Source organism: Panthera pardus, unplaced genomic scaffold (genome assembly GCF_024362965.1).
Source record: "Panthera pardus isolate Hobbes unplaced genomic scaffold, ASM2436296v1 HiC_scaffold_2, whole genome shotgun sequence".
Lineage (NCBI taxonomy): Eukaryota > Metazoa > Chordata > Mammalia > Carnivora > Felidae > Panthera > Panthera pardus.
In genome coordinates, this window is record NW_026526765.1 from 39,837,538 (window position 1) to 39,855,569 (window position 18,032).

Consider the following 18,032-nt stretch of genomic DNA (forward strand, 5'->3'; position numbering starts at 1 on the left):
TTTGATTACTGTAGCTTTGTAATATAGTTTAAAGTCAGAGTGCATGATTCCTTTAACTTTGTTCTTTTTCAAGAATGGTTGGCTATTTGGAGTCTTTTTTAGGACTGTTTGTTCTATTTGAGAAAACTGCCATTGGAATGTTGATAGGAATTGCATTGAATCCATAAATTACTTTGAATGGTGTAGACATTTTAACAATATTCTTCCAGTCCATGAGCATGGAATGTCTTTCCATTTATTTCTGTCTTCATTTTCTTTTATCAATGTCCCATAGTTTTCATTATACACGTTTACATCCTTGGTTAAATATATTCCTAGATAATTTTCTTTTTAATGCTATTTTAAATGAGATTGTATTCTTAATTTCTCTTTCTGATAGTTTATTTTTAGTGTGTAGAAATGCAGCAGGTTTGGGGTGCCTGGTCGCTCAATCAGTTAAATGTCTGACTTCAGCTCAGGTCAGGGTCTCATGGGTTGTGGGTTCGAGCCCCTAATTGAACTCTGTGCTGACAGCTTGGAGCCTGAAGCCTACTTTGGATTCTGTGTCTCCGTTTCTTTCTCTGACCTTCCCCTGCTTGTGCTCTGTCTCTCAAAAAAAAAAAAAAAAAAAAAAAAAAGTAAAAACATTTTTTTAATTTATAAAAAAAGAAAAGAAATGCAGCAGGTTTTTGTGTGTTGGTTTTGTATCCTGCACCTTTGTTAAATTCATTTTTAGTTCTAATATATATTGTTTTAAACATTTATTTTTGAGAGAGAGAGAGATCACGAATGGGGGAGGGGCAGAGAGAGAGAGAGAGAGAGAGAGAGAGAGATCGTGAGTGGGGGAGGTGCAGAGAGAGAAGGAGACACAGAATCTGAAGCAGTCTCCAGGCTCTGAGCAAGCTGTCAGCACAGAGCCCCATGTGGGGTTCGAATTCACAAAACATAAGATCATGGCTTGAGCCGAAGTCCGACACTAAACCAACTGAGCCACCCAGACACTCCTAGTTCTAATATTTTTTGATGGGATCTTTTGGGTTTTCTGTACATATAATACCACGTCATCTAAAGAGTGACCATGTTATTTCTTCCTTTTCAATTTGGATGCCTTTTATAGCTTTTTCTTGCCTAATTGCTCTGGCTAGGACTTCCCATATTAATGTTGAACAGAAGTGGCAAGAGTGGGCATCTTTGTCTTGTGTCTGATCTTAAAGGAAAAGCTTTCAGCTTTCCACCATTGAGTATGTTGACTGTGGGCTTGTCACATGCTTTTATTATGTTGAGGCACATTCCCTCTAAACCCACTTTGTTGAGTTTTTATCATAAATAGATGTTAAATTTTGTCAGATGCTTTTTTTGCATGTATTGAGTTGATCTTATAATTTTTATCTTAAATTTTGTTAATTTAATATATCTCTGTTAATGTGTAATTTCTACGTTTTAATTCCCATTTGATTTCCCTCCCTTCCTTTTGCCTTCTCCTTTCTCTTCCTTTTTTCTTCTCCTCTCCTTTACTACCTTTGTCATCATGATTTTAGACTGAATACATTTTTAGAAACCCATTTTATCTCTCCTATTGATGTTTTATCTCTACCTCTTTTTTTAGTGAGTCTTTTAGGGATTATAGTATGCATTCTTAAGTTTTTATATTCTGCTATGAACTAGTAATATATCACTTTACATATAACCTTGAAACAGTGCTTCCATCTGTTACACTAGTCCTTTGTGTTAATGTTGACATACATTTTACTTGCCAATATAAGCCTCATAGTAAATTATTAATATTGCTTTAAACAATCAGTCATCTTTAAAGAAATTAAGAAACAAGGAGAAAAATCTTTTATATTTACCCACTGATTTACCATTTTTGGTGTTCTTCATTCCTCCATATAGATAACAGATTTCCATCTGGTATCTCTTTCATCCTGAAGAACTTCATTTTAACATATCTTATAGTGCACATCTATTGGGACAAAATGTCTTAGTGTTTGTGTATATGGAAATGCCTTCATTTTGCCTCTGCTTTTGAAAGACTTTGCTTTAGCTCAGGCTGCCGTAACACCATAGACTGAGTGGTGTCTATAACAAATTTATTTTCTCATAGTTTGCGAGGCTAGAAATATAAGATTCAAATGCCAGCATGTTGGTTTCCTGTTAGGATGATCTCCCAGGCTTGTAGATGGCTGCCTTCTCACCTTGTCTTCACATGGCGAACAGAGAGAACGAGAGCAAATGTGAGTGTGCAGGCAGGCATGAGTAAACAAGTGCTCAGGTGTCTCTTCTTATATAGGCACTAATCCCTTTATAAGAACCCCACATCTTGATTCATCTAACTCTAATTACTTCTCAAAGGCCCATCATGTTTCCAAATGCCATCCTATTTGGGGTTAAGCCTTCGATACACGGGTTTGTGGGGCAGAGGGACACTGAATGTTACAGACATTCTGCTCATAACAACCTTTTCACTGGTTATAGAATTCTAGGTTGAAGGTTTTTAACACTTTAAAGATGTCATTCCATTTTTTTAAAAATTGTGGTAAATACACATAACACAAAATTCACCAACTTAGCCATTTTTAAGTGTACACTTCAGTGGCCTTAAGCTTATTTACAATGTTGTGCAGCCATCACTAGTGTCCATTTCTAGAACTTTTTCATGGTCTCAAACAGAAACTCTGAATCCATTAAACATTAACTCCCCATTACCCACTTCCCCAAATATCTGGTAACCTTTATTAGGCCTTCTGTTTCTATGAATTTGCCTATTATTCGTTCTTCTTATGAGTAGATTCATGCAATATTTGTCCCTTTGTTACTGGCTTAATTTTTACATAATTCTTATAATGTGTCAGGATTTTACTTCTTTTTAAGATTATCTAAGTTGCATTGTGTATATATATGCTACATTTTGTTTATTCATTCATCTCTTGGTGGACAATTTGGGTTCTTTCTACCTTTTGGCTGTTGTGAATAATGCTGCTGTGAACATGGATGCACAAATATTTGTTCCAGTCCCTACTTTCAGTTGTTTTGGATATATGCCTGGAAGTGGGATGGTTGGATTATATGATAATTCTATGTTTAACTTTTGAAGAACTGCCATACTGTTTTCCACAGTGCCTGTACCATTTTCACATTCCCACCAGCAGTGCATAAGTGTTTCAATTTCTTCACATCCTCATCAACACTTACTTTCTGTGTTTTATATAATAGCCATCCTGATGGGTGTGAAGTGGTCTCTCATTGAGGGTGTCATTTGCATTTTCTTAATGACTAGCGATACGGAGCATCTTTTCATGTGCTCGTTGTCCATTTGAATATCTTGAATATTCAAGTATTGTTCACATTTTTTATTTGGATTGTTTTTTGTTTTTTTTTTAATAAATATATTCTGAATATTAATCCTTTATCAGATATATGTCCTGTGCACAAATGTTTTTATTTTGATGAAATCCAGTTTATTTTGCTTTTGTTGCACATGCTTTCATTGTCATATCCAGGAAGTTCTCCTTAAATTCAGTGTCATGGAATTTCCCCCCAGTGTTGTGTTTTCTTTCTTTCTTTTTGTTTTTTAAATTTTTTTAACGTTTGTTTATTTTTGAGAGTTCGCTTGCAGTGGGGGGAGAGGAGGGGGAGACAGAGAGAGGGAGTCACAAAATCCGAAGCAGGCTCCAGCTCTGATGTGTCAGCACAGAGCCCGGTGCGGGTCTCTTAACTCACAAACCACGAGATCATGACCTGAGCCCAAGTCAGTTGCTCAACGGACTGTATCACCCAGGTGCCCCAACCCCCCTCCCCACTCCCCAGTGTTTTCTTAGGAGTATTATAGTTTTAGCTCTTACATTTAGGTCTTTGGTCCATTTTGAGTTAACTTTTGTATTTGCTATAAGGTAAGATTCCAATTTCATTCATAGGCATTTGGATATGCAGTTTCCTTGGCTTTGGATATGCTTTCTTCATTGAATGGTTTTGGTACTTTTATTTTCCCCCCATCTAACCTTCCCAACACTTGTGTTGTAAATGCCTTTCTCATGTTTCCTATAGAGGTGTTGCCAGCCAAGATAAGGGAGAATTAAGGGTTGCACATACAGACAAGAAGTAGGTTTGAGACATTTAATTTTAGTCTCAATAAAGAAAGAAGGATTACTCTGCCACAGAGAGGTTCCAGTTCCAAGAATTTTGACCTGATGGAGTAATGTAGGTGGTGTATATATAAAGTGGACAGGGCCCAGGGAATGGATGGAGACAATTATGACAGAAGTGACTGGTCAGAAAACAGGTGTTTTCACATTTTGTTAGCTACAGTATAGACCCTAGAGCTGCCTCATTTCCTCTCCTTCCCTGCTCCCCACACCTGGTTAGTCCTTCCTAGAAGCCCTTGCCTTGGCCACTTGGGCCCACTACAACTCCTGCTGCACCTGAGCCAGGGTCTTCCCCTGTAGCGCGGTCTGCTGTTCAGGATCCCAGAGCTGGGATTTGTATTGCTTAATTTCAGCTCTGATATAGTCCAGCCTCTTTCCCACTGTGTGGCCCAAGCTTCTCCCATCTCCTTTTGACCAGCACAGGACCCAGAAATTTAAAGACCATGTTGGACTGAACCAGCAGGGCCAATTCCTCCTTAATGATAATATTTTTATTAGTTGCACCTCAGGCTTCTGCTGCCCAGACATGGATTTAACTCAGGTCCTTCTGTAGCTGCTGCTATCTCCACTTCTCCCTGTAGCTTCTTCTGGATTAGTTTAGCCATGGCAGGGATGAAGGCCTGCATGGAGTTGGAGAGGGGCTCTGGGTCTCATACTCTGGAAGGTACCTGAACTCGCCTTTCTGCCTGACATTCTCCCTTCACTATTAATTGAAGTATACCAGTCTTGGCCTCTTGTTGAAAATCAGTTGACTATATATGCAAGAGTTTATTTTGGGGCTGTCTGTTCTATTTCATTGGCCTGTATCTGTCCTTATACCAGTACCACACTATTTGAAATGCTACAGCTTTACATAAGTTTTGAAATCAAGATATTTGAGTCCTCTTTGTTCTTCTTTTTCAAGATTTGTTTTGAGGCCAAAATTCCATATGAATTTTGTGATGAATTTTTGTTTCTGCAGAAAACATAACTGAGATTTTGATAGAGTTTGCATTAAATCTGTAGGTTGATTGGGTAATGTTGTCATCTGAACAATATTAAGACATGCCAGTCCATGAACACGAAATGTCTTTCCATTTATTTTTGTGTTCTCTAATTTCTTTAAACAGTGTTTTGTAGTTTTCAGTGTACATGTCTTTCACCTTCTTGGTTAAGTTTATTCCTAGGTATTTTATTCTTTTTAATACTACTGTAATTGGAATTGTTTTCTTAATTTTCTTTTCATATTCTTTATTGCTAGCATTGAGAAACAAAACTGGGGAGCACATGGGTGTGTCAGTTGGTTAAACATCCGACTTCTGTTCAAGTCTTGATCTTGTGGTTAGTGAGTTTTGAGTCCCACATTGGCCTCTCTGCTGTAGCACAGAGCCTGCTTCAGATCCTCTGACCACCCCCCCCCACCACCTCCCCTTCCTTGCTTGTGCTTTCTCTTAAAAATAACTAAACGTTAAAAAAAAAAAAAAAAGTTAAAAAAAACACACAACTGGGTTTCTGTGTGTGTGTGTGTGTGTGTGTGTGTGTGTGTGTGTGTGTGTGTGTGTTTATCTTGGTACTTTGCTGAACTTGTTCATTAGCTCTAACAGGTTTTGTGAGTGTGTATGGAGTGCTATATATCTATGAACAGAGATAATTTTACTTTATTTAGAATTTGGATGCCTTTTATTTATCTTGGGTAATTGCTCCTTTTCAGAACTCTGCCTCAAAAAGGTTTGTTACCTCAGCAACCCTAAGCTCCTAAATCCTACTTTCTCTGCTCTGATACTAACTACTGTGTTGTGCTTAGGCTTCACCATGGTCTGCAGTGTGCTTCCAGGCATAAAGCTGAGATAGTTAAGGACTACATCATGAATTCTCCTTCCAGGGATTACACTGTGATTCTGCCTACCATCCAGTTGTCCAGTATCTGAAAATAGTGCTTAAAGTAACTTTCCCAGTTTTATATGTCAAGGGCAGTAGTCTGGTAACACTTAATTCCATCATGGATGGCAGTGAAAGTCTATTTACATACTACATTGTGATGATTCTTTTACAATAATGGCTTTGTTAATGAATCTGTACTTTTTTTTAAACTACCTTTAACAGTTTGTTCAGGTACTGATTCTCTCAATTCTTTCTGTAGAACATAGAACATGTTTAATGACACCCCAACACACTACATACTATGGCTGAATTTAGGTTTCATTTTAGTATACAGCCAGACTTCAGCTCACAGTAATTGAGTCATGCTTACCAAGACCCAGTTGTGTTTGTTTCCATAAGTTTCTATGCTAGTTTTCCTTGAAATTGTGATTATATAATTTAATTGAATACTATGATCTGATTGCTATATAGGGGACAAGGAGTTCTTTCTGTGACAGTTCTGTTGAATACTTTGAAAAGGCAATATAATGGAGGGGCACCTGTGTGGCTGGCTCAGTTGGTTAAACATCTGGCTCTTGATTTCTTGATTTTGGCTCAGGTCATGATTTCACGGTTCATGAGTTTGAGCCGTACATCGGGCTCTGTGCTGAATGCACGGAGTCTGCTTGGGATTCTCTATCTCCCTCTCTGTCTGCCCCTGCCCACTTGTTCACACACTCTCTCTCTCTCAAAAAATAAATAAACATTTAAAAAAAAGAAAAGACGATAATGGTGAATTTCTTTTAAAAAAAGTTTTTTTTAAACGTTTATTCATTTTTGGGAGACAGAGACACGGCGTAAGCAGGGGTGGGGCAGAGAGAGAGGGAGACACAGAATCTGAAGCAGCCTCCAGACTCTGAGCTGTCAGCACAGAGCCTGATGTGGGGCTCAAACTCATGAACTGTGAGATCATGACCTGAGCAGAAGTCCGATGCTTAACGACTGAGCCACCCAGGCACCCGGATGATGGTGAATTTTTAATGAATTCTGTCAAATTAGGTGGAGGTGAAACAATTACAAAAGATTATAATGTAAAAAGGAAATCATAAAATTCTAGACAGATTTTGGACTCTGATTGTTTCACAAATGTCTTTGCATTCTAACTTCACAAAAAAAACCCCAAACTAATAAATTAACTTATTTTCCTGGTAACTTGTCAAAGAAACGACACTTAGAATTCTAATCATTGGACCCATACTCAAAGAAAAAATACTGGCCCTATTATCAGATTATTAGAAGAGTGTACATGTATGCTTTTTAAGTTAAAATACAGTGTATAAGGTGTGAATGTATATGTGTGCACATGCATGCACATCTGTGTGTATATTTACTTACTTAGGTGGTCCCCTGTCATCACTAGAACTTTCAGCTAACTGACTGTCAATTCCTGAGTCAGAAAGGAGACTTCTGTTGGGTAATTTCACTTTTATTCTAAATTAACAAGGAATTGTCTTACACATCTTAATGTGCCTCCTCACAGTCTGGTTTGATCTTCACATCTTTGCCTCTTGAATATTGCTTTGTTAAACAGAAGCATTTAGGGGCTCCTGGGTGGCTCAGTTGGTTAAGTGTCCGACTGCAGCTCAGGTCGTGATCTCGTGGCTAGTGAGTTGGAGTCCCTCATCGAGCTTGCCACTGCTGTCAACGCAGAGCCTGCTTCAGATCTTCTGTCACTCGCCCCAACCCTGCCCCTTCTCCGTTTGCATTCTCTCTCTCAAAAATAAATAAATCTTTAAAAAATCTTAAAAAAAAAACGATTTACCTTTGGATCTGTTATTTTTTATTACTTCCAGCCTCCTTTGCAGATTTAATTAATTTCATTTATTGCTTAAACTATTTCTTGATTTTAAGAAGTTAATTTACCTTCTGTTCCTTTGCTTTGATATTTTTTCAACAATTATTTGATATTTGGTTCTTTGCTGCTATGGCTTTTGTTTTCATAGTTCTTAATGTATGTTGTGTGTATGTCAGCCTTTTAATTTATTACCAGGGTATGAGGAGGACTGTTTGATTAAAAAATTGGATCTTTTCAGACTATTCCAAGTGCTCTGTGGCCACACTTTTTTGTCCTTTTATTTCGCCTTCTGAAAAAGCTCCTACATACCTGATAACTACATGACTTAGTGATTTAAAAATCCCAAAACTTCTGGAGCATTGGATTAAAAAGAAAAAAAAAAAGTCGCCTTAACTGTTACAAAGTTGATCATTATTATTATAGCTTTCTTCTTAAAATTATTAGCTTAGTAACTTTCAAAATGACTCAGAGAAGCATGTTGGTTTTCACTGACACAATATTGATCATTTAATTTGTGAGGCATGTTTTTTTTTGTTTTTTTTTAGTAACTTTCAGTTGTTTCAAAATTAATAGAAACCAAAGATTGTTTCGTGTGTTTCCTTGTATAAAAATGAAGTCTCCCAATGAATTTTCCTGATTTGAGGGGGGGAAAGTTTTAGCATTTTTTAAAAATTGTACTATTCTCTCATAAAATAGCTGATTAGTAGACTTGATTTGGCTATGCCATATGTTAAATCATGTACTACAAAATTAACTATATACAGTACAAATCTGAAAATATTTGCTATCTGCACACCATTGTGTTGAGAAGGAACAATTTATTTTGCCCTTCAAGGTCGCTCTGGATGGACCAAGAACCAAGTTGACATGAGACAGATTAACAGGAGACAATAACATTTCATGGTGTACATTTGGCAGTTCACATAGCCATGGAGTTCCAAAGACAGTTGAGCAACATGATGCCTCTTTGAGCTAAGGAGAGGGTGGGAATCTGAGGATACAAAGGGGAGAAAGACTGTTAGCAGGAAGGTAAGAAGAGATGTTTAAAAAAACAAGAGTTGCCTTATTATATAGATAAATTTCTTAGGTAAAGAGGAATCTATGTTAGTAGCTCTCTTTCTAGTACAAATAGGCAGTTGAGGGAGAGGTAAAGAGCTTTTCCTGAATGTGCTGGGTTTTGATTGCTTTTAGTTCAAAATGATGTCCATGCCAAATTGACCCATATTGGTGTGGCCTACCCTGGGCCCCTACAATTACAAAGAGATTGTGTGATGTTTCAGAGTTATATTTTGGGCAGTTAATTAGATTTTAGATGAGTGTTAACCTTTTCATGGCGGTTTCTTTTGGTAGCTGCTCTTATAAAGTAATATAACATCATTTAGGTCATTTTTGAGGAAAATTTGTTAAATTTTTGGTATATTTTTACAAGTCAAAAACCAAACTCATCTTCTGTAGTTTTGCATGGAAGAACGCACACTAAATAAATCCAAGCCAATTAATATATACCTGTGCCTTGAGAGGATAAATGGAAGTTGGCTTCCCTTTTGGTGGCAATACAAAATTTGACCACAGTTTTGGAAAGCAATTTGATGACATATTACAGACCATGAACATTCTTATAACCTTTGACTTTATCAGTTCTACCCTCAGTTGTGGTTAAAGGAATTAAGTTACAGGGATTTTCATTGCAGTATACTGGAAAAGCAATAATAACAAGACAGTGTGATTTTTCAATAATGAAAGATTGCTGATCGATCTATCATGGCCACTAGCTCAGGAAATGAATGGGTGAGTCCTGGTGCACTGCCTCAGCCAACTGCTCCATCCCAGGAGATTCCTGAGGGGGCTGGACAAATTGGAACCATAGCTCCTGGCTGCATTTGCCAACACTGTTGCTGAACAAACTTGTTGCAAGAGAAGCCAATAACTCAAGAGATAAGGGTTTGGAAAAAAGAAAGGGAGAAATTTCAGGGGCCAGCAGCCATTGGAGGTGGCAGGTTCAAGCCTTAACAACCTACCTCTCTGCTGGCAAGATGGATACCTGGAGTTTTATAGGGAAAGTTTGTGGTGGGGGGTGGTCCATGAAAGAAAGCAAGCAGAGAGCTCATGATCACAGGTGGAATTCAGTATGTGTTTAGCCCATGATCATGGTCTGAGAAGGGGATGTGTAGGGTATGGTCTTCTAGACACTCATTTACTATTCGAGCCTTTCTGGTCTGGCAGTTGGAATGTTCAGTCATTGCAAAATGTCTTCGTCAATGCCTCAAGAAAGTGCAGTAAGAAATAAGCACAATACGTTTTAGTTAGAGTGTGAGTTAAGCAGTCTTGTCTACTTCTGGTTTTAACCATTGGCGTCTGTAGTTTAGTAAGAGGGCTCATTGACAGAATTGGCTAAGACATTGTGACATATTAACTTAATAGACTATTAATGAGGATTATGGGGCACCTGGGTGGCTCAGTTGGTTGGGCATCTGACTTCGGCTCAGGTCATGATCTCACAGCTTTTGAGTTCGAGCTCTGCATTGAGCTCTGTGCTGACAGCTCAGAGCCTGAAGCCTGCTTTGGATTCTGTCTCCGTCTCGCTCTGTCCCTCCCCCGCTTACACTCTGCCTGTCTCTCAAAAATAAATAAGCATTAATTTTTTTTAAATAGACTACTAATAAGGATTAAAACAAGTATGAAAACTAGGTCAAAAGAATCAATGCAAAATAACTGTATTATTATAACTATGTAAAGTGGAATTGTATATGGATATTTATTGGTAGGTAAAACAGTTAAGAAAACGGTTGCTAGGGTGTTAAGCATATGGATATATTTTTATAAATTTCTCTTTAATATTATTAAGTGTTTACCAGTATCGTTAAAATCTTAAGTATCCTGAAGGAATCATCTTCTCTGTCCCTCTTTGGTCAGATATTTTCTGATACTCTTTCACCTTTAAAATTTGATTAAATTTTTTTTATTTAATCCTTCCAAACAGTGCTATTACATAGCTTCTGTGATACAGTTTTTATTTATTTATTTATTTATTTATTTATTTATTTATTTATTTATTTTTTAACAATTTAAACTTCTTTTTTTTTAACGTTTATTTATTTTTGAGACAGAGAGAGACAGAGCATGAACGGGGGAGGGTCAGAGAGAGGGAGACACAGAATCCGAAACAGGCTCCAGGCTCTGAGCTGTCAGCGCAGAGCCCGACGCGGGGCTCGAACTCACGGACCGTGAGATCATGACCTGAGCCGAAGTCGGCTGCTTAACTGACTGAGCCACCCAGGCGCCCCAGTGATACAGTTTTTAAAGGAGGAAATGAACATAGAGTTTAAGCAACTCGTCAGTACTGCATAGGTAGCAAATGGTGGTCCTTGGGTTCCTCCAGATTTATCTGAATCCTACTTGCTTTGTCTTAACCAATATTGTATTTTCCATTGTGATTATTTAGTTATTTCTGCCACGCATCACCCCTACCATGGGTGCACAAATTGTAAACTTATTTAGGAATAAAATTTTGTCTTTATATCCCCTGCAGCCTCTGGCATGGATAACTTGCCATAATAGGATCTTTCAGTTTGAGTTGAAATAAAGTAAATTATATCTTATTCTTTCAGTTTCATAAATGTCGTAGGCTTACCAGTATGTGTTTTCATACTTAACACAACCCATTTAACATATTTTACTCAGTGTTTTTGATGTGTACAACAAATGGGACATTCAGCCCTTGTTTTTAAAAAGCTACATTTTTCTCTCCTCCAAACTTGAAGCAGCTTATGGACTCTAATTACAAAACCCTTTGTTGTATTTTGATTACTAACTCGTTTTTCAAGGAAGATGGGAGATTTTCTGTATCTTAACACCAGCTTCCCATTACTTATTCACTCCGTTCTTTTTAAAAAGTTCAATATTACATTTTATGAGAATAGAGATGATGTCTGTACTGTTTTGAGCATTATGTCTAGTAACTAATACATAGTAGGTGCCAAAAAATACGTTGAGTAAATGAGATATATTCTTTTTATTGTCTAAGGTAAGCACTTTATATTTAGTCCTCATTTTACTTCATTTAGTTAATTTTATAGATGGTGAATGAAAAGAAGTTTATTTGCCCAAAGTTGTGATTTGGTATTCTTCTAACCCAGTTTGACTCAGCCCTTTGCTTTTAACCATTGCTCCTGTTCACAAAGAGCTAGGAGTAATGAAAATAGTTAGGGATTGATACTCATGTGTAATTCTTAGTTTGATTACGTGCTACATGATTTTCAGAGTCATTTGCGTGTCACTGTTTCTATCTTAGCATTTTATTTAAAACTGAACTTTTGGTTCCGTGATAGCCTTGCCCAGTATACAGAATGTAATGTTGCATTCCAATACTTGTTTCATTACCTGGTTGGATTCCCACATCAATGTGTTGCTTTAACAGACAAACAAAAGTCAGTTCTACTAGCACACCTCTAATGTATTTTTACAGTTTTTATTTGTATCTGAATTTTGATGACCACTGACTTTTTAGAAGTGCTTAAAGTTCTTCCATGATAAGTAAATACCTATAGTTATGCTGTCAACTCTTTATATTGTTCAAACTATAAAATTTATTTTGTAAACTATCCTTCATTATTTATGAGACCACTTAGTGAGTTTCTTGTGCAAAGTATCTGTAGGGTACTTGAAAGGAAGTTTTTATTACAGATTTTTTTTTAACATCTTTCATGGTAGAAGTAGAATATAAATGCAGTCTTCAAATTTAGATCAGTTTTAGCCCTAGAATAAATTTAAATACATAATTGGTAACTAAAAGCTTGCAGTAGAACAAGTTTCTATAAGCAGTATTTGTACTTAATGTTCCAGCATGTGCTCTATTAAAACTTTTCAACATTGATCCATACATGCAATTTATTGACCTTATTACCCAGAAACCTGGTTAAAATTTTGGCTCTTCTGGATGTGCTGGGAGATCTGTCAAAAATTCACCAAAGTGGTGAAAACCTTTTTCATTTATTTCTCTTTATGACAAGTGTAAACTATTAAGGTTAAGTGGGTGGGGCAACTGGAAGTAATTACTAAGGCCAGTGGCATTTTTGTGGTTTAATAAAGGCAGAAGCTAATTATTCAGTTTTTATTTAAGTGAAATGGTGCCAGAAAGGAGGTTCCTGCAGAGCAGCTGCACTCCTTCAGTGTTACCCTAATTTACCAAAGACACAACTGTCACAAACAAAACTTTTAAACTTGATATATAACCACAAAAGTAAGGAGGCTTTTGTTTGGAGTGCATGCAGAAGAACTCCTTTATACAAATCAACCGGCAGATGACGGACAATGATGAAAATTTGATTCTTTGAAGTCATAATAGTCATTGAAATGTGTGAAATTCTGGTATTGAAAAGAGAGCGACCAGCAAGACTCTAAATCCTGGGTGGTTGCAAGAAGCTTGCTGGGAGGTTTTTCTGCATTTTGACACCAACTTCCCATTGCTTGTTCCCTGCTTCCTTTGTTAAAAAAAAAAAAAAAAAAAAAGTTGAATTCACACAACATAAATGGGGACAGTTGATAACCGAATCATACAGTTTTTATATGGAAAACAAATATTTTATAATGGAAATTGGTATTTGAAAGAATAAAGTTCATTTACATCTACTGGCATATACTTCCTTAATGATTTTTTAAATTCCTCTTCCGTTTAAGTAGACTTGTGAGATAGAAGGTCAGCTGTAAGCTCTTCCAGAATTTAAGACTGTGGAGGAGATGGTGCTGAAAGAGAGGAACTTTGGAATTGTGAGGTGCATCTTTTCAGGAGCAAATATTTATCTGAATGCCCTTCGGTCTATGAATCATTAGTCACGTTTCTTAAGATCGCATTATGGTACATATGATGGGTGTTTGTGAAATTTTATTAAGATAGTAACATTATTTAATAATTGGAATACAGGTTTTATGCTTGACTCAACTGTTTAAAAATTAAAAGTTTTAAAACTCAGAAAATTAGTGTATATTATCTAAAGGATAACTTGAGTTATGAGAATGTATACATAATTATTAGCTAGTGAGTGTTGAGTTTCTTTAGGTAAAAACTTGAAGGCTTCTCATCCAATGTGATGTAGCTTTTTTGTAGTCATAGAAAATTATGAATTGTTATTTATAAATACGTATTTTGCCAATAAAACGAGAAATCTATTAAAGGCAATATTGACATCAGCAAAGTGTTTGGATAAGTAGGGTTTTCTTTTTAGAAAACCACCGGTGATCCAATATTGCAATACAGAAATAGAAATCTAGACATAATGTCTTTAGTTCAATGTAGTTTAGTTTGCAGATGTTTTATTTATTTATTTTGAGGGAGAGCAAAGAATTCAAGACACAAGTAAAGATTTCAACATAGTGCTTCATAGTTCTTTTCAAGTATTACATTGTTTTAATGGAATCTTGGAGTGGGAGCTTTTAGCCCATTGAAATGTGGCTTAAAGGACAGGTTCTTCTGTCACTAGCTGAAGCCGTGTGGATGAAATGATAACAATAGTGTCGTAATGCATTTTAAAAGTGTGAGAAATCAGTTTGTCTAGACTGAGAGTGTGCCTACAGGGACTAGGAATTTTAGAGCTTCTGTGCCCTTTAGGTGTCAAGTATGTGAGAGATGCCAAGCCTTTTCATTCTCGGTCTTTGGCAGCAGCTCAACTCTGCTGCGGCACCTTACATGTCTTCTGCAGGCAAGAGCAGGGACTTTGTCAGAACAACTTGGGCTTCAAAATTCAGAAACTTTTTTGTGCCAATGCCAACTTTAAATTGGGGGATGAGATCAATTAAAAAAATGTCATACTTGGAGAAGCTATGGAAGCACTGGTAGTTGTTCAAAATAGAAAGAGCTCCGTAACATTTTAGCCACTTAAAGAGATTTTCCATCCTAAAAAATCATTCTGTCCCCTTCTATTTTAATAGTACAAATCAAGAAATGCTGTTTCTTTTTTTAAAAAGTTTTATTTTCTATTACTTTGTCATATATATACATCACAATGTAGAAGGTAAAGAAAAAGTAAATCTGTTCCCTATAATCTCATCTTCCTGAGCTAAATGGTATTATAAGTGTTTAATGTCTCCTTTCCTGTAAGTCGCAAAGAGTAGCTAACTTATAGTTCTATTTTTTATGAACTTTTATGGAGGGTTTGCTGTGGAATTTGGAAATGGTGCCTCGCCCTGTAATTTTGTAACACACTTATATTGTTTATTTATATACCACTTAAGCTCTAGCTGAGGAAATAGGACTTTAATATAAAGATATGTAATATTAAATAATAATATGACAGATTACAAGTGTTATAGTGAATTCAAAAGAAATAAGCATTGAGGACTTCCCAGGAGTCTCTTTTAAGCTCTTGAGTAGAGAAATATGCTTCAGAAAGTGAACAAATGTCATAAAACATGAAATTTCTTTGAAATTGAACTTGACGATTAAAAATTACCAATTAAAACTTACATTCATACATTTAGAAATTATGAACCAATTGCATTTATTTTATTTAAGAAACTTTTTAAATGTAGGCACATACTAGAAGTGTGTATTTGTGTAAATATTTATATGGATTATTTTGATAGTTTCTCCAAACAGACAAGCTGTGACAAAGTAACCACACCTACTTATTGGTGCAGGTGGAAAGGTATTGTGTTAAGCAGAAGATTGGTTGCCAGCTAAAGTAACTTTAAACAGTGTTTTCTTAATCTGTGAGTAGGAAGACTAGTGAAGTCAGAAATGCGCTTAGTATTTTCCCAGTATATGTTGCCGCACTAAGTGTTGACAGTAATTATTTGGTCCATAGCATTGTTTAGAGTGGAACTATAAATTAACATTAGTCTTCTTTAGGGGATATGTTACAATGAAATAGAAATTCACAAAATTTTCTAGTTTTCACAAGTTTGGTGATTTTTTTAATGTTAACTCTGTTGTTTTTAACCAGTTTTTAAAAATTTAGTAAGTGAACCATGGTTTTAAAATGCTTCATTTTTAAGAATATGATTAACCCTGATATGATCTTACTTTGATCAAATATTCTACCATTACTGAAAGGAGACTTAAACTCTGAATTACTTTATTATTTTGTGTCCAGACTGCTACTGTGTTTGATAAATATGTCTAATCTGGGGCATCAAAATTACAGACATTTATCACTTTGAGCATTTGTTAAAATTATTAAAAAAAAAAAAGAGAATCAAGAAAGTTACCATTGTTTTCATATCACATTTCTACAAAAACTGTGTAACTTTTATGGCTTACCTTTGCAGAATAAATTTGGTGTGGGTTCTTTTCAGTAGATTTCACTAAAAGGAGATAAATCAAAATGCTAATTAAAGTTTATAATTGATTTTATTTAACAAAAGGTTTAGGCCTTCCCCTGAAGGAAATGACTTCTTGTAAGCAGTTTGACACAGAAACCACTGATAATAGATTTTTTTCCTATTTAAAAGTAACTTTTTATATGCCCTTACTTTTTAAAAAATATATATATTTTGAGAGAGAGCACACGTGTGTGGGAGGCACAGAGAGAGAAGAGGACAGAGGATCTGAAGCGGTTTCTGTGCTGACAGCAGCAAGCCAGATGCAGGGCTTGAACTCACAAACCAAACTGAGATCTTGACTTGAGCTGAGGTCTGAGGTCGGATGCCTAACTAATTGAGCCACTGAAATGCCCCTCCCCCTAATTTTAATATCCATTCACATTCTTTCTCTGCTTACTAGTTACACCTGCTCATGAAATAAGAGTCTATAGGCTCTTCTACCAGCAAACTCTTCAGAAATTATCAATGCTTTATTGGACAAAAGGGACCTAATTTTTTTTTTCATGAACCCTTTCCCACTGTACCTTAACACTCCTCCCAGTATACCTTTTCCAGATATCAAAATAGCAGTTTATATGGTAAAAGCAGAGTAGTGAAGTCAGAAAGCTAAAAACCCCCGTTTATAAGTCTGAATAGAATTGCATGAACATAAAAAGCAGCAAAAGTACATCAGAGTATATGTGAGCTGTTAGAAATGTGTTTGCTTCTTTTTCTGTAGGATATCACTACTTTAACTGGCGTTCCAGTAGAGCATATCAAAACTAGAAAAGTCAGGATCTTTGTTCCTGCTCGCAATAACATGCAGTCTGGAGTAAACAACACAAAGAAATGGAAGATGGAGTTTGATACCAGGGAGCGATGGGAAAATCCTTTGATGGGTTGGGCATCAACGTGAGTACTTTGGTTTAATTTGAATATTGTTTCTGCTTTTTCTGTGTGGGTTTTCCTTGTAAATGTGTTAAATTGTAAATCCAATATGTTGACAATACTTTTTGAGACCATTTGTGTAGGTATAATGTTAAGTGATAGACCTATATATTGTATTTACATGAATATGTATTTAATGGTCATGTAAGGGTGGCCCAGCACTAAAATCATAGAAACAGTCTTTTCAGAGAACTATTTACTGGATAAAAATGGCTGACGCTAAGCATTGTTAGCATGGCCCCAAGCTGTTTAAGACACACTGTGTGAATAGTGTTAATAATTTAGTGACACTTTTGTTTACGTATAAATTATTTTTTGTTGTTGTTTGTAAGGAGAAGAGTGAGTTTAGAAATTAGATATTATGGGGTGCTTGGGTGGCTCAGTCGGTTAAGCGTCTGACTCCTGGTTTCATCTCAGTTCATGATTTCATGGTTAGTGAGCTTAGACCCCTAGTCAGGTTCTGTGCTAACAGTGCAGAGCCTGCTTGGGATTCTGTTTCATTCCCTCCACCACTTGCACATGCTCTCTCTCAAAATAAATAAATAGATTTTTTTTTAAAAAAAGAAAGAAATTAGGGGCGCCTGGGTGGCTCAGTCGGTTAAGAGTGTAATTTTGGCTCAGGTCATGATTTCACAGTTCATGAGTTGGAGCCCATGTCGGGCTCTGTGCTGACAGTTCAGAGCCTGGAGCCTGCTTAAGATTCTGTGTCTCCCTCTGTCTCTGCCCCTTCCCTGCTCATGCTCTGTCTCTCTCTCAAAAATAAGCATTAATGAAAAAAAAAGAAATTAGCTATTTTGAGGGAAACTTGCAGGTTCCTGAGATTTTGTGATTAACAAATTTATAGTGCATTGGAATAAAGTGGTTGTAAATTCAGTGGCACCAATGAAGTCAGTAACCTAAATCTCTGTGGTGGAATAAAACTCAAATGTTAAATGGCAGGACTGCCTCTAATTGAATAAAAGCTGCTGTTTGTT

The 18,032-nt window shown here is 36.3% G+C and overlaps 1 protein-coding gene and 1 pseudogene across 2 annotated transcripts in view; one reads left to right on the forward strand and one right to left on the reverse strand.

Annotated features, from left to right (window-relative positions):
* The window catches only part of NDUFS4 (NADH:ubiquinone oxidoreductase subunit S4), a 112,634-nt gene that overhangs the window by 60,165 nt on the left and 34,437 nt on the right, over positions 1 to 18,032 (forward strand). For both annotated transcript variants that reach the window (XM_019464331.2, XM_019464332.2), the window contains exon 3: positions 16,850 to 17,022. In XM_019464331.2, coding sequence (XP_019319876.1) covers positions 16,850 to 17,022 — 173 coding nt within the window. The remainder of the gene's footprint in view (positions 1 to 16,849; positions 17,023 to 18,032) is intronic.
* Positions 4,338 to 4,726, reverse strand: LOC128778345 (prefoldin subunit 6-like; annotated as a pseudogene).